The sequence below is a fragment of the Clarias gariepinus genome, chromosome 3, assembly GCF_024256425.1.
Source record: "Clarias gariepinus isolate MV-2021 ecotype Netherlands chromosome 3, CGAR_prim_01v2, whole genome shotgun sequence".
Lineage (NCBI taxonomy): Eukaryota > Metazoa > Chordata > Actinopteri > Siluriformes > Clariidae > Clarias > Clarias gariepinus.
In genome coordinates, this window is record NC_071102.1 from 7,751,443 (window position 1) to 7,765,997 (window position 14,555).

The following is a 14,555-nucleotide window of genomic DNA, read 5'->3' on the forward strand; positions in this document are numbered from 1 at the left end:
TTTGTGCTGCTGTATGCCATGCATGAGGTCTCTAGAACAGCAAAGCTGAACTGGCTGTACAGCCACTGCACATTTTCCAGTGGTTTATGCATAGCAAAGCACCACAAATACCCTGTAACCCATTGGAACAGTTTCTAAATCAACAAAACAGTGATCCACTAACTCTCCCACTTATTCCAGGACATAATTCGTGGAAAGGTCATGCATGTGTGTTGAAGACTATCGTCAAGGAAACCATCTAAACTCAGATTTGTAGTTAGAAATTAATATGCTTTTATTTCACAGAGGACAAGAAAGCAAAGTCTAAATAGAAACCATAAAATGCAAGCTCATACAGTGAATATATAAGATTATAGGACTAAAAGTGTTGGATTCCACACAACAGCCACAGCTGTATACAGTAAGAGAGAGAGAATAAAAAAAAAAGCCTTAGCTCCAATACAAAGTAAAGAATGGCCGATGACTGGCATGAGGTCTGTAACTAATAAATGGAGACACGGTTTTCATCACAGAGGACAAATACAGTAATTAGTATATAGTTGGTGATTGTTGTTTTCTAATGGGCAAATGGTCAGATACAGTATGGTGTTAACAAGTTGCTGCACAATGTATTTAGTATTCACCCATTCATCCTTAATAACTGTCTGGTCAGGGTTACAGTGGTTTAAATTGCGATAACAGTCTACTTCTTTGTATTTTCCCAAAAGAAATAGGAATTAAATACATTTAAACAGGTAAAAACAAACTTATTAACTGCATAGCATAATTAATAAAATAAACATCTTTTGAAGGACATAATCGAGGATTAGAGATAGATTTCATATAGACTGTGTTGATAGTGCAAACTAATTTATTGTTTGCAATTCTTTGCTAAGGTTTTAAATTTTTCTTTTACTTTTCTTTTTCTATTCCTTTCCAGACTTTCCCAATGTTCACATGTGCAAAGTGGTCATTTATTCTTAATAAGTTTGAAATAAAACATGGCCATGTTCACTTTGGATTTATATCTGATAAATCAAACTTAATAAGCATAATACTTAGCAGTCAGGCTAGTCAGAAGAAATGAGTACTGTACCAATAACCTTTTTTAATTTTCTAACAAGTAATCAGTTGAGAATGCTAACCAAATGTGAGATGGTATCCTCCAGCATTGGGATATTGCATTTTAAATTGTCAGCAAAAAAAGCTTAACCCATAGAAATTATGTCATTTAAGGGTACTATTGCGCTAATGTTATTTTTATTTATTGCTATCATGTTAGCGATCAGCTAGCTGGCTTTATAATTTAATTGTTTAGATGTCCATGCATCATTAGTGACTGTACTTACTTGGATGTTAGTTAACTCAAATGTCTTATGTAATTGATTGGTTCCCTACAATGGTATAACAACTATTCTACTACTGTACGTCTACATACAGTAGGCAACTTTTTCCAACAAAATGTTTTCATAGCTAAGATAACTTAAGCGTGCTGTCTGGTCCTGTAATGAGTTAAACCTCACTCGCATCACCAGTGGCTGAAGACCATAAATAAGCAATTAAGACTGTATGGAACATTGGAATACGTGTGCCCAGAGCCATATTTTAACAGGACAGATCTCAGTTTCAGTGAAAACCATCTCAGCATTTGTGGGACAATTTCTTCATACTACTCAAAAATTCTTTCCAATATTTTATCCCTCTTGTCAGCATCCAGGTGGCTTCTTATTAGGCAAATGCTATTCCAGGCATTTGCTTTACTGACAGATGAGATTTTTAGCCTTCTCACTTTTACCATCTGTAGTTTTCATATCCATTTCATTACCACAAAAATCAAACAATTATGTATTAATAATTCCTACAGCACATCAGGCATCATTTGTGACGATGAGTCTGAAAATCGAAGCCCTTGCATCGGCAGTGTGACTTAGACACTAAATAAAAAAGTGTTCCAGCTAGCAATGAGACTTGGAAAAAGGAAAAAAAAAATGCCAGGTACAGTCTGGAATCTGCTTTTTGGTTTTGGATGAATGGCTGCTGATGGTTACAGTAAGGAGTGTGGAATTCTCGAGGACAAGCCAGCTGTGTCAACTCGTAAGCCAAGGATTCTCACTGTGCTATCAGCTGCAAGCCGGGAAAAAAATGAAATGGGGGAAAAAGTTCTACTATTCTCTCTGTCTCTCTCGTGAAACACTTCCTTTTCTACTTGCTACTATTCCTCCCCTGGGAACAGAAAGCAGGACAGTTTTATTCATGTCTTTTGGAATGGAGATTGGAAAAAAACTCTGCATCACCAAGGACAGCTGGAAGGGAGTTATAGATCATGATGACTTCAAGATCAACAGAGAGAATGGAGGCTAAATTTAAGGAGGGCATGTGTGTAAAAAAAAAAAAAGATGTGGAAATCCAGCTTGTGTACTAAAGGAAAGGATAGACAAACAAATAGCAATGCTTACCTCAACAACATGTGTGGAGAAACCAGCCTGGGACATCTGGAGACCAAATGCTGTCCCATTCTTACTGGTTCCTAGAATGAGAGCCAATAACGAGCTTAGAGGGAGGTGACAATCTCTTTTACTGCATGGCTCACAACTCCCTACACAACATTTGAGCTTATGGCTTCGAGCATCTTAAGATGAGTTATGACACAGAACATAATTTAATGTGAAAAGAGCTTGCTTAAGATTTGCACCAAAGTGATTTACACTGCAACCTACTGGGAAGATGGTGTAAATGTATTATACACTATAGTTTTTTTCAATGTAGTGTTGATTTAAAGCATCTCAGTGTGCGGTGCCCTTGGACATACAATACCTTCTAAACTGAATATCCTCTCCCCCAAGGCATCCACAATGTCTTTCAAGGCAGCTTCATCAGTCACATTGAAGAAATGTTTATCATCTGGATCAGTGGCAATGTCTTTGATTTCTTTAAGAAAAGCCTTTGCATCAATCCCTCTACGATTGTAGTAGCCAAGGACCTGAAAATAAATAATACATTGAAAGTCAGGTAGAACTTCAATTTAAAGATTACTAGACAGTCTAGAAACATGTGCAAAGCCAAGTGGTGGTCCGGATTGGCAATTGTAGTGTTAGCAGGGATGGACTATTCCATGACCCCATGACCACAACAAACAGGTTAGTGAACACTAGCCAAGCCTATTTATCTTAACAGTATTAATGATTTAAAGGCATAACACTGAATTTGTTGAGTGTATTTTAAGCTAATGTAATGATGATAATGATATTGAATTCATAAGTGTCTATGTACATATGATGTAGCCTACTCTTATGCCAACTGATTTTTGTTAACTAGGCAACAAATGCTGCTACGGTTCAATACATGCACTTTTATGTTTGATAGGAATCCTGCTTAGGCTCTGCACAGACAGAAGTAGGCACCTTACGTGGATCTGGGTTAGTATTTTATTCCCACCATAGATTGCTATTGGATCTAACCTTGGAACGTTTGGACTAAACAGCTTGGTGGCAATAAGAAAACCACTTGTTAGTGAGACTAATGGGAAAAAGACTTAAGTTTACTAGGGAGCATAAAGTTTGGATTTCGAAACAATGGAAAAAAAAGTCATGTGGTGTAATGTGTTCAAATTGACCCGATTCCAGAGCGATGGTATGTAAATAGGTGAAAAAGCAGGTGATGAACCCATCATCAAGTATCTGGAAGCAGTGCTATAATTCTCATTTTGGTCAGGTCTAGTCTCAGCAATTTTACGTGGCAAAAAATAAAGTCAGCTGATAACCTGAATGTATTGAATGACAATTTTTGGTTCGATGAAATGTACATGTTGATTTTTCATCCCACTGTTGATTTGAAGAACAAGGAGAAATTTAGTATACTAAATGTGAGAGAAACGTGAGAAAAAGAAAGCTCACAGCAATAGCGTATCGAACAATGTCATCCTTTTCACAGTCCTCGATCACTTGCTTTAGGTTGGGGCTGTCATGTGATTCTCCATCTGTTATGACAATCATGACCTTCTTGGCTCCTCTCCTTCCACCTTGTTTAAAGGCCTGAGATCTAAGAATAAGTGGCATGGTGACAATCTGATCTATTTAGTTGTTTAATCACTTGAAAATTATAAATATATTAATTACAAAACATTCACAAAACAAAATTTTTACATTCAGTGCTATTTTTATGTACAGTTGGGCAAAAGAGTATTTAGTCAGCCACCAATTGTGCAAGTTCTCCCACTTAAAAAGATGAGAGAGGCCTGTGATTTTCATCATAGGTATACCTACTATGAGAGACAAAATAAGAAAAAAAATCCAGAAAATCTCATTGTAGGATTTTAAATGAATTAATTGGTAAATCCCTCTGTAAGATAAGTATTTGGTCATCTACAAACAAATAAGATTTCTGGATTTCTGGCTCTCACAGACCTGCAAGACTCCTCTGTCCTCCACTCATTTACCTGTATTAATGTCACCTGTTTGAACTCGTTATCAGTATAAAAGACACCTGTCCACAACCTCAAACAGTCACACTCCAAACTTCACTGTCAAAGGACACCAGAAACAAAATTGTAGACGTGTACCAGGCTGGGAAGACTGAATCTGCAATAGGTAAGCAGCTTGGTGTGAAGAAATCAACTGTGGGAGCAATTATTAGAATAGGGGAATACATAAGGAGTAAAAGGGGAAAATTTGAAAAGGGGAATACAAAGGAGTGGCTTTTTAAGAAACATTTCAAGGTCCTGAAGTGGCCTAGCCAGACTCCAGATCTCAACCCTATATAAATCCTTTGAAGGGAGTTAAAAGTCCATGTTGCCCAGCAATGGCTCCAAAACATCACTGCTCTAGAGGAGATCTGCATGGAGGAATGGGACAAAATACCAGCAACAGTGTGTGAAAACCTTGTAAAGACATAAAAAAAACATTTGACCCCTCATTGCCAACAAAGGGTATATAACAAAGTATTGAAATGAAATTTTGTTATTGACCAAATACTTATTTTCCACCATAATTTGCAAATAAATTCTTTAAAAATCCTACAATGTGATTTTCTGTATTTATTTTCTTATTTTGTCTCTCATAGTTTAGGTATACCTATGATGAAAATTACAGGCCTCTCTCATCTTTTTAAATGGAAGAACTTGCACAATTGGTGGCTGATTAAATACTTTTTTGCCCCACTGTACATGTAAATGTAGAATAGAATAGAATAGAATAGAACATCTTTATTGTCATTGGAACATGTGGGAAGTCCAACAAAATTAGGTGCTTTACACATATTACAGGAATCGAACCCGGACCCAAGAGGTGCAAGGCGACAGTGCTAAACACTACAGTACTGTGCCACCTATACATTATAGACCTTATATAAGTACTGTATATAATACCTTACATATACCTTGTCTGATACAAGCATGTATAAATGCTAAAAGTATTTTGTATGGCACTATCTACGGCACTAAGAATGTCAGGTTACATAATGGATTTTGTAGCCCATTTGAGTAAGAAAAATAATAGATACTAGTAGAAATATGACAAGTTGTCATATACTTATACTGTAGGTATGTCACATGATCCCTGGTTCCTTATGTACTGTATGTGTCATGTTCATGGTACCGTGCCACATCTATGCCCAATGCAGTGTTGGTCTCCTCTCCGCCTCTCTGTTCTATTTGTCGAGCTGCCTTCACCACTTCCTCCACTGAGCGGTAATCATTTAGGTTGAACTCTGTCACCACCTTTTCCCCATACTGTACCACACCAACCTAGACATTTATACATTTAATTATGTAATGTAGAACTATTTTATATACACAGTAAACAAGTATATTCAATTGTGGTTACAGTGTCCTATACATGAATAATTATAAACTATACCTGGATCTGCCCTGGTCCGATGTAAAATTTCTGTAGAATGTTGATGAGAAAGTCCTGCACTTCATACCATGGATAAATGGAATTAGATCCATCCAAGACTATAACAATATCCATGTAGGTCTCGCATCCTGGAAAAGAAAAATGCAACCAAGAGACAATTTACTAATTAGTTGTGACTCAGGTGAGTTTTGTTTAAAATCGAAATACCACAAGTGGAGACGCTTTCAAGGCTGTCAGTTTCTACAAACCCAAGCATGTGATGGCATTTAAGCTTTATAGCTTTTAAATGTTTCAAGAATGGAATTCTACATTCTCTTTGATTGCTCACATCTCCAAAAGGTCATGTTCAAACGCTGGTATGATCAAAAGGGAATCTAGGAATACCGCACCAAAAAGGTCTCTATCCAAAAAGTTGTCTAGTTACGTCAAAGTGCAGGAGGTGTGCAGGTGTGCTGAGCTTACTTTGGAAAGCTGGAGCGATGGTGCGTGAGAATTTAAAGCTGGCGTTGACCCTGGAGCAGATTCCTGTGCTGTAGTAGGAGCTACCACATTCGTATGACCAGAGAGGACCACATGCCTGAAAGTCAAACCTCTCTTTTAGTATCCAATGTTTATGCCCAGAAATACACCATGCTGCTTAAGAGAAAACAGGTATTAATACTCTGCCTGGCCAAAAAAAAAAAAAAGTCACACACTCTAAGCTTTCAATCAACCAATTTTAGCTTTAAATACTTCACACAATGTGGTCACCAGTTCATGTGTGAAAATGTTTCCTCATGCTCATTGAACCATTCTTTCACAATAATTCCTGCAATACAGTATGCCTGTGCCAATGAGGAAGAAAAACCTCACTGATGTGATGACCTACTCAGTACATTCAGGTCGTCAGCTGACTTCATTTTATTGCCAAATAATGTTGCTGAGCCTAGACCTGAGCAACTGAAGCAATCCCAGATCATCACACTGCTTTGTGGCTTGTACAGTAGGCACTATGCATGCTGGGTGCATTGCGTGATGCGCTTCCATTCTTACCCTGATGCAGCCAGCAGTATGGACTCACTCCAAGATCATTCTGAACTCTTCAGAGCACATGACTTTTTACTAAAGTTTATTACTCTGAAGTATAATCCTTATGCTCCATAGCAAATTGAAGCCTTTTTTCTCTGATTAGTCTCACTAATTTTGTGGCCACACATCTGTTTAACCCTAATCCTGAGTTCCCATCACATTGTGTGTGTATGTGTGTGTGTATTGATTTTTTTTTACCATGCAACTTTCATGTGTTTAAGTATTTTCTATTCGTGATTTTTCTTCTACAAAATTTATGCTACTGTATCCTTCCAGGTTTTAATAATGTGTTCTTAATTTCAGGTTCTTAATCTTAAATATCCTTAGTTGTTTTCTTTACTTGATTAAGCAGCCGAATTATTTGACCCTTGACTGGTGGGAGAAGCCGGGTAATTTTGCATACTTTTGTAAAAAAATATTCTACAAGACTAAAACAAAAGTTTTTTTTTTTTTTTCGTATTCCTCTTTCGAATGGCCTTTTTCCCCTCTTTTCAGATATCTTCTTTTTTCCTCTTTCAAATAACTTCTCTTTTCTGATCTCTTTTCAAATGTCTCGTTTGTTTTTTACATACAGTATCTTTTCTTTTTAAATATGTTTTCTGTTCTACATATCTTTTCTCTTCTCCAAAATCTCTTTTCAGATCTTTTTCCAAGTACCTTTTCATTTTTTTTTTTACTTTTTATTCACATTACAGATGCAGTGAATAGGGACTAGGTGAAAAAAAAAGCTGCAGCATTCTTTTAAATATCGTAAATAAGTGAAATATAAGAGTTACCTGGTGTTAAATACATTATAAATTATGCATGATGTGAAGAGAAACTGAAAAACACATTTACTCACCACAAAGCTGTTATCTTTAGGATTGGAGGTGAGCGTCATCCCTAGTCTCATTTTTTCTTTACGTTCAGAGACATTTGTCAAAGATATCTTTCCTTAAAGAAAACAAATAAAAAATGCAATATGAGACAAATTTCGAAAACAAGGCAAGCTAGGAATTTAAGAGGCTTTACAACACCTGACTATAAGAGATATGTACCATATGTCATTTTCACAGCCTGTCTAGCCAGTGTCAGCTAAATCCACAGCATGCAGACTCTGTAAACTATATAACTCCCACACAAACACACACACAGTGTCCACATACTGCTGCATCCACATATACAAACCATGACAGATGTCTGACACGTGCAGGAACAGATGTTAAAATGTATATAAACAGAGGAAAGAATAAATCACAGTGATTTTTACCAAGCCCCCTCCCCTATAGTTTTTCACACCTAACGCTGCCTGGTATTAATTTACCCAAAACAACAAGTCTAAGACTTACTGTATTGAGACGTTTAGTGAAGTTGCCAGAAGTAAAGCATTTTGATGCCTTCAAAGTGCATCTACACAAATTACTGTACATGCATGAGCGACTGGAATGCGTAGTAGAGATAGAAATAGATACCTAAATTGAGCTTTGTGCAGCTGGGGCCAGGGGTTCTTCTGCTTAATGAGCATTTATACACATCACCTGTCTGGTGCTGACCATTTGTTTCCAACGGCGCTCCAACCAACAACCTAAGAAACAAAAAACTATTAAAAAACACCCACTTTTTTTTTTAAAGATAGTGATACATAATAGCGCTATATACAGTACTATTTGGTGTACTTGTGTATGTCTAAATTGTTCTACAGTACACTTTCCATTTTAAATAGGTACTTTATTTTCCAAAAATATCAATTTAATGAGTAATATCTGAAAATTTATATATGCTTCTGAATAAACAGACGCAAATAGATATTCAATATCAGTTTCAGGTTTCACATGGCATCTGGTTAAGATTAGGTGTACAATAGACCTGGGATCTGAGGCCAGTATGGGGCCCCAAAGGGCTCACAAATAATAATTATTATTTATAAGATAATGATGATGAATGCTGGTTGGAGAGGTCCCCTGCAAATCTTTGCCTAGTTCCCCAACAGTTTCTACAATTGCTCCTGCTTACAGAATTCATTCATTAATATTTATGGGTCTGATTATGTGGTTTAAGTAAGGTTTCTCTGTTGTTCATATTTTTTAGAAATAGCATCCACATTTGTTTCCAAGTGTTTTGGGAGATGGCTTAGTGTTTTGAACCTCCTTGAATGTGTGTGTGGAGTTTGCAGTTTGTGGGCTGCCGAGCCACATGTATCCACATCTAGAATAAAAAAATAAATGCATGTGGACCCAGAAAGAACACATCAAACTTTGCATCAAGCCTTAACCTGAGCCTTGAATTAAACTAGGGAGCCTGAAGATTTTGCTTTAGTCTTTGATGTGTGGCTCAGTGGTTAGCACTGTCACCTTGTACCTCCAGGGTCCGGGTTCAGTTCCTGTCTTGGGGTCTGTGTGCATGAAGTCTGCATGTTCTCACCATACTTGATGGGTTTCCACCAGATACTCTGGTTTTCTTCCCACAGTCCAAAGAAATGCAAGTTAGGATAATTGGTGTACCCAAATTGCCCGTAGTGTGTGAGTGTGTGTACCTTGCAGTGCATTGAAATTGTAATGGAATTTTCATGCATATTTAGTGTGTTATCTGTGAAAACATGCATAAAGAGTGCCTGATATGTAACACTTTACATCTGTGAGCTGTGATCCAAAGTGACAACATGAGCACAGTTTATTCCCTTATAGCTTGTAACTGTTAAAAATAAGTTTTGTTCCAGTGAGAAGAGATAGGCACACACGTCAGGAGACATCTACCTTTTCCAACACACGTGTCGAAATGTTTAAATATTGTGATAAAAAGACTGAACACTTATTCTTTTGTGACAGGCACACAGCAGGCATTGTGTTAGATCAAAAACTTACAGAGGAGTCATTTCACTTTTCAGGGAGTTTTACTCTACCAGGAGCCTTCACACATTATTCATTTCATTTAGCAGACGCCAAATATTTTAGTGTCTCATAGGAGGAAGAAAATCCTCTTGAGCTCGACAGTACATACATTCAGGTTACCGTGGACCTATAAATGTCAGCAGAATACTTTATAAAGCACTCAGAACATTGGGAGTACCAAATGTAAGGCCTGAGAGTGGTGTTCCCATCAGTGATGTATTTTCACAATCCCAAAGAGTGACCTTGCACCTTTAGAGAGTCTCTAAAACCCAAAAGAAAAACAACTAAGGGAGCAGTGAAGCATGTTTCTGTAGGCCAGATAGCGAACAAGTCCCTTTCTTCTGCAAAAGCCTGGAGACTTTATAACTTATGCCTGTATTCTATTTTGCAGAGAAAATTCCTGCCATCAAACGTTAGATTTTCATTAAAGCAACAGCTTTTGTCCATTTACAACTGCAATGAGAATTTGCCGACTGTTCAAAGAGGTTTAATTTTTCAAAGCTTTCCTTCTCACTTCTCAAATTGTTCCAGTGTATTTCAGACATACACCCAATAAAACATGAGACCTACTGTAGTGCTAAGAGTTTCTTATCGTCCACAAAACCGTACCACTTTAGTATATGTTATGCCTAATGGTGATAAATGGTTCGACCTTTCAGTAGGCTCCAAACATACTTAAACATGTCATGGACATTACCTGTTAGGGGTTTTATACTGTATGTAAGAGAGTAGGAGTTAGAGTGGTATACATTTTCTATTCAGTAGTTCAGTTGACAGCGGCTCAGTGGACTGACACTTAATACTTCTTTATTAAAGTTTCAGGCAAGGCCAGAGGTTATACAATACATCAGGCCCCTAAGCTCTTCAACATGCTATATTCGCATGTTTTTTTCGAAAAACAAGTTACATTTTTTAAACAATCATCATAGGTCTGGTAATAATATTAACTGCATGAATTCAGATGGTGCTAATATTTTGATGGCCAAGGATATTGTGATTACTACTGACATTTTTGCTGTCTCTAGCACTAAATGTTACCCAAGAAAGTTCAGCTTAGGATAAAGATACCTGAGACCTGTGTTACTAAGAGAGAAGGCTGCTATTTTCTTTGATTTATAGCTTCCATTGATTTTGCCTCTTCCAGGCCAGGGACATGGCAAGCTGTTAAACCATTTAGTGTGTGACTCATTAGGGTCAAGTACACCACTGCTACCAAGAGGGCAAGAGTGCACATTCCCAGTATGAGCAACAAGAAGTCAATACATGTTCTCTCACAGAACATATGTACAGCGAAGTCCTTGTTTAAAAAAAAAAAAAAAAAAAAGTGGCAGGAAGGATTACTACACTATGAATGTTATTCCCATTCGCTCATGCAGGGATGTAAAGCCAAACGTCTCAGGTATCAACAGTTAAAGGCTTAAGAGTGACAGGCTGTTTCAACACCTTCATGTAATAACACACACACACACACACACACACCACACACACATACACACATATACCACAATCCAAACATCCCACAATGTCCCAAATGTGGTCTGAATTTAAGAAATTAAAAAAACAACGATAATAGGACATTGTGAACATTTTTCCATGGCTCAGAAACATGAACTGGCCAGACACCATACTCCCATTTTAAATTGCTGATGCTGTGTATTTTAATGCATTAGCATTCATTTTAACTTAGGAAATGTGTAACTTCTAATTGAAATAACATTTTATACTTGTTGATGTTTGGTAGAAACCATAAAGACTATAAACTTTTCTTTGAAATCCAGTAACATTAGTGAAGCATCTGTTGTGTGATTATTTTTTTATCTTATAGACAGGATAGGCGGGATGGTGGTGTAGTGGTTAGTGATTGCATATTCTCCCTGTTCTTGGTGGGTTTCTTCCGAGTGCTCCGGTTTTCTCCAACAGTCCAAAGACATGCAGATTAGGTTAATTGGCATTCACAAATTGCCCATAATGTGTGAATGTACTGTATGTGCCCTGCGATGGATTGGCACTTCATCCATGCTGTACTCCGGCTCGTGCCCCAAATCTCAATTGAGTGAGTGAGTGAGTGAGTGAGTGAGCGAGTAGAGAAGATAAAGGGAAATCCTACTCTGGTGTTACTCTCTTTGTGGATGTTGTTTAAGCATTTTAAAATGGATTTATTGGTCTGGGCTTCCAAACCACCCCATCAAGTATGTACGGTATGATGATGGTTTCGGCTGCAGCAAAGATGCTCTATGGTCTTCATGCTGCTTTGGACCCAAACGAATGTCGAAAAAAATTTACTCAAAAACATTTCACTGCATTAATGTCCATTCTGTGAGGTATTTAAATATATCTCATTCCATCTACTCGTGCTTTATTGGCTCTTCAAACATAGTAAGAATTTCTGGTTAATCACACTAAGTCCATATACTAAACAGCCATTGACTATAAGAGGCCTAATTTAAAGTTGTTTTGGATATGCAGGCTTAGCTTCTACTTATATCTAGGACTCAGACAAATGTAAATTGTGTGTGTAGAAGGCTTTAAACTGGGTTTAACAGGGACAGATATCACTGCTAACAGCATTGTATTTTAATGGTGCATGCAGAAGAACAGAAAACGAAATATAGACATATCAGAAGTGTAGATCAGAAAAAATATTTCTTACATGCCACTTTCCTAAGCTCTAACCAAAATCAGCTGTGTTTCCACTCCTGATCTACTGATTCACTCACGGGTCCTTTTTTAATTCATTCCCTTTCTTTTTTTTTTTCTCTAAACTCAGATTCTGTTCCTATCTAAACAGACTGGGTAAATGGCGACAGGAGAAATTCTGCAAGAGTCTTTAGGCAGTGTTTTGTGGTTTTGATATTAGTGTGTATACGCATATATTTAAACATATAAATACCATGTTTTTCTTGTTGGCTAGGTGTGATCTATTACATTACCTGTTAAATACCTTTAATAGTTTGCAATAGCTACTAATACTAATAATAGCTGGTTGTTGTTAAAAAGGGTGAACCAACATAAGGAAGTCTACCGTTCAGACGACTATGGTGAAAAAGCAAGCAGAGAAAAAAAAAAGGAAACTCGATCAGAGCTATTGAATACACACAGCCATGGACTTTGGACGCTTGGACTATCCTGAAAAAGAACAAAGCTACTGGTATACTAACAGCCAGATATGGAACAGGTTGGCCATGGAAAACAACAGCAATTCCTGACAGAAAAATTGTTAGAGCTGTGAAGAACAACTCAAAAATAACAAAATGACATCACCAACAGCATCCGCAGGGATTCAAAGAAAACTTTGAGAGCAGAAGTGTAGAAGTCGTATCACAAGATGCAAACCACCACTTATCAGCATTAAGAATGAAAAGGCTGGATTGGAATTGAGAAGGAATACATAGATACGCTACAAAAGTTCTTGAGCTAAGATCCATCTCTACTAAAGACTAAAGTCAAGAGAGAGGAGCCATCTGCTTATGATCCAACAATATTAGTGAGAAATCTAAGCAGAGTAAATGTAGTGTCATGACTTGAATGGCTTGCATGGCTTCTTCCTGAATCACAAGCTGTTCCAATAGTTATGTTTCTATTTTGTACATACCTATCTCAGCCAGAAGTAAAGGTAATCCCTAAAAAACTAATGGTAACTTCAAATTTTAAGATTTCATTTCGATCCCATTGCAGGTACACAATTAGCTAACAATATTTCTATATGTTTTTCATAGAATTAAACTGTAAACTGGTGACAGGATCATGAGCATCCAAGGCTCCTCCCAAGAGCCACCCCAGTGATACAAAGGGAACCTATACAATATAGGGCATGATGGCTGATGGAAGTATTTATTTTATTAGTAAATATCCCAAATTTTATTGTCAAATTTTTTGGTCAAAATATGTTAAAAAATAATAATAATTCAGGATTAAGCAAGAACATTCATTGAGTTTCCCAGGCCATCGAGCATGCAGGACTACATAAATAACAACATTTATCTAGCAGCATGATACTAAATGTTAACCTTGGTGTCCATATGTTATTAGAGTTTGCCACTCAAACTTGGTCATGTTAAGATTTATAAGCTTTATTCGATTTGTTGATGGCACGAAACTGTGGTCATCATTTTGTTTATTTTTGTTTATTATTAAACATAATTTAAAACAATAGTTATTCACATTGTTAATTGTTAACTTTGTTAATGTTGTTATTTGTTAACCGTTTTCAATCTTTTTATTAATTAGTGATAATACATTACAGTATGTTTGTTCATGATAACAAATTTAACGTACATTGACGTACCGTAAGCCTAACACTCATTGCATGTCAGCAGGAATTAAGGTGCATGAATGGAATGTACAGCTATGTGGCTCGCCTCCTACAGAGCTCTTCCCACTTCAAAGATCCCAAACAACCCAGTGCTTCCCCAGACTACATGATTCCTGGAATAAACAACACATTCATCATCCCAGAAAAATATTCTGCACGTAAAATATCCGCATTGGACCCTGAGACCTGCACAAAGCTATAGCTGTTTAAAGCAGTGGGGGCTTGAAACATGATAAAATCTAGAGGAATTGGTGAGGTTTCACTTGTAAGTGGAAGTAAGTGGCTTAAGATGGATGTAAGGAAACAGTTCTTCTTTTACATTAACTGTGAAGTATAGTCGACATGGGATTCAGGATCCAGATCTCTTTGAGTGTTTCCCCCTTTCCCGCTCAGTTTGAACATTACGCAAATTCTACCTGTCAATGACATATGATACACCAAATGTTTTAAGTTAACAAAATGAAAAGAAAATCTCTT

At 37.0% G+C, this 14,555-nt stretch overlaps 1 protein-coding gene across 1 annotated transcript in view; it reads right to left on the reverse strand.

The window, feature by feature from the left end:
* The window catches only part of itga11a (integrin, alpha 11a), a 56,045-nt gene that overhangs the window by 27,521 nt on the left and 13,969 nt on the right, over positions 1-14,555 (reverse strand). The window contains exons 3-10 of the mRNA XM_053493486.1: positions 8,351-8,463; positions 7,741-7,832; positions 6,294-6,408; positions 5,832-5,959; positions 5,571-5,719; positions 3,873-4,017; positions 2,794-2,959; positions 2,436-2,506 (exon numbers count right to left, since the gene is read on the reverse strand). Of these exons, the coding sequence (XP_053349461.1) occupies positions 2,436-2,506; positions 2,794-2,959; positions 3,873-4,017; positions 5,571-5,719; positions 5,832-5,959; positions 6,294-6,408; positions 7,741-7,832; positions 8,351-8,463 (979 nt within the window). The remainder of the gene's footprint in view (positions 1-2,435; positions 2,507-2,793; positions 2,960-3,872; positions 4,018-5,570; positions 5,720-5,831; positions 5,960-6,293; positions 6,409-7,740; positions 7,833-8,350; positions 8,464-14,555) is intronic.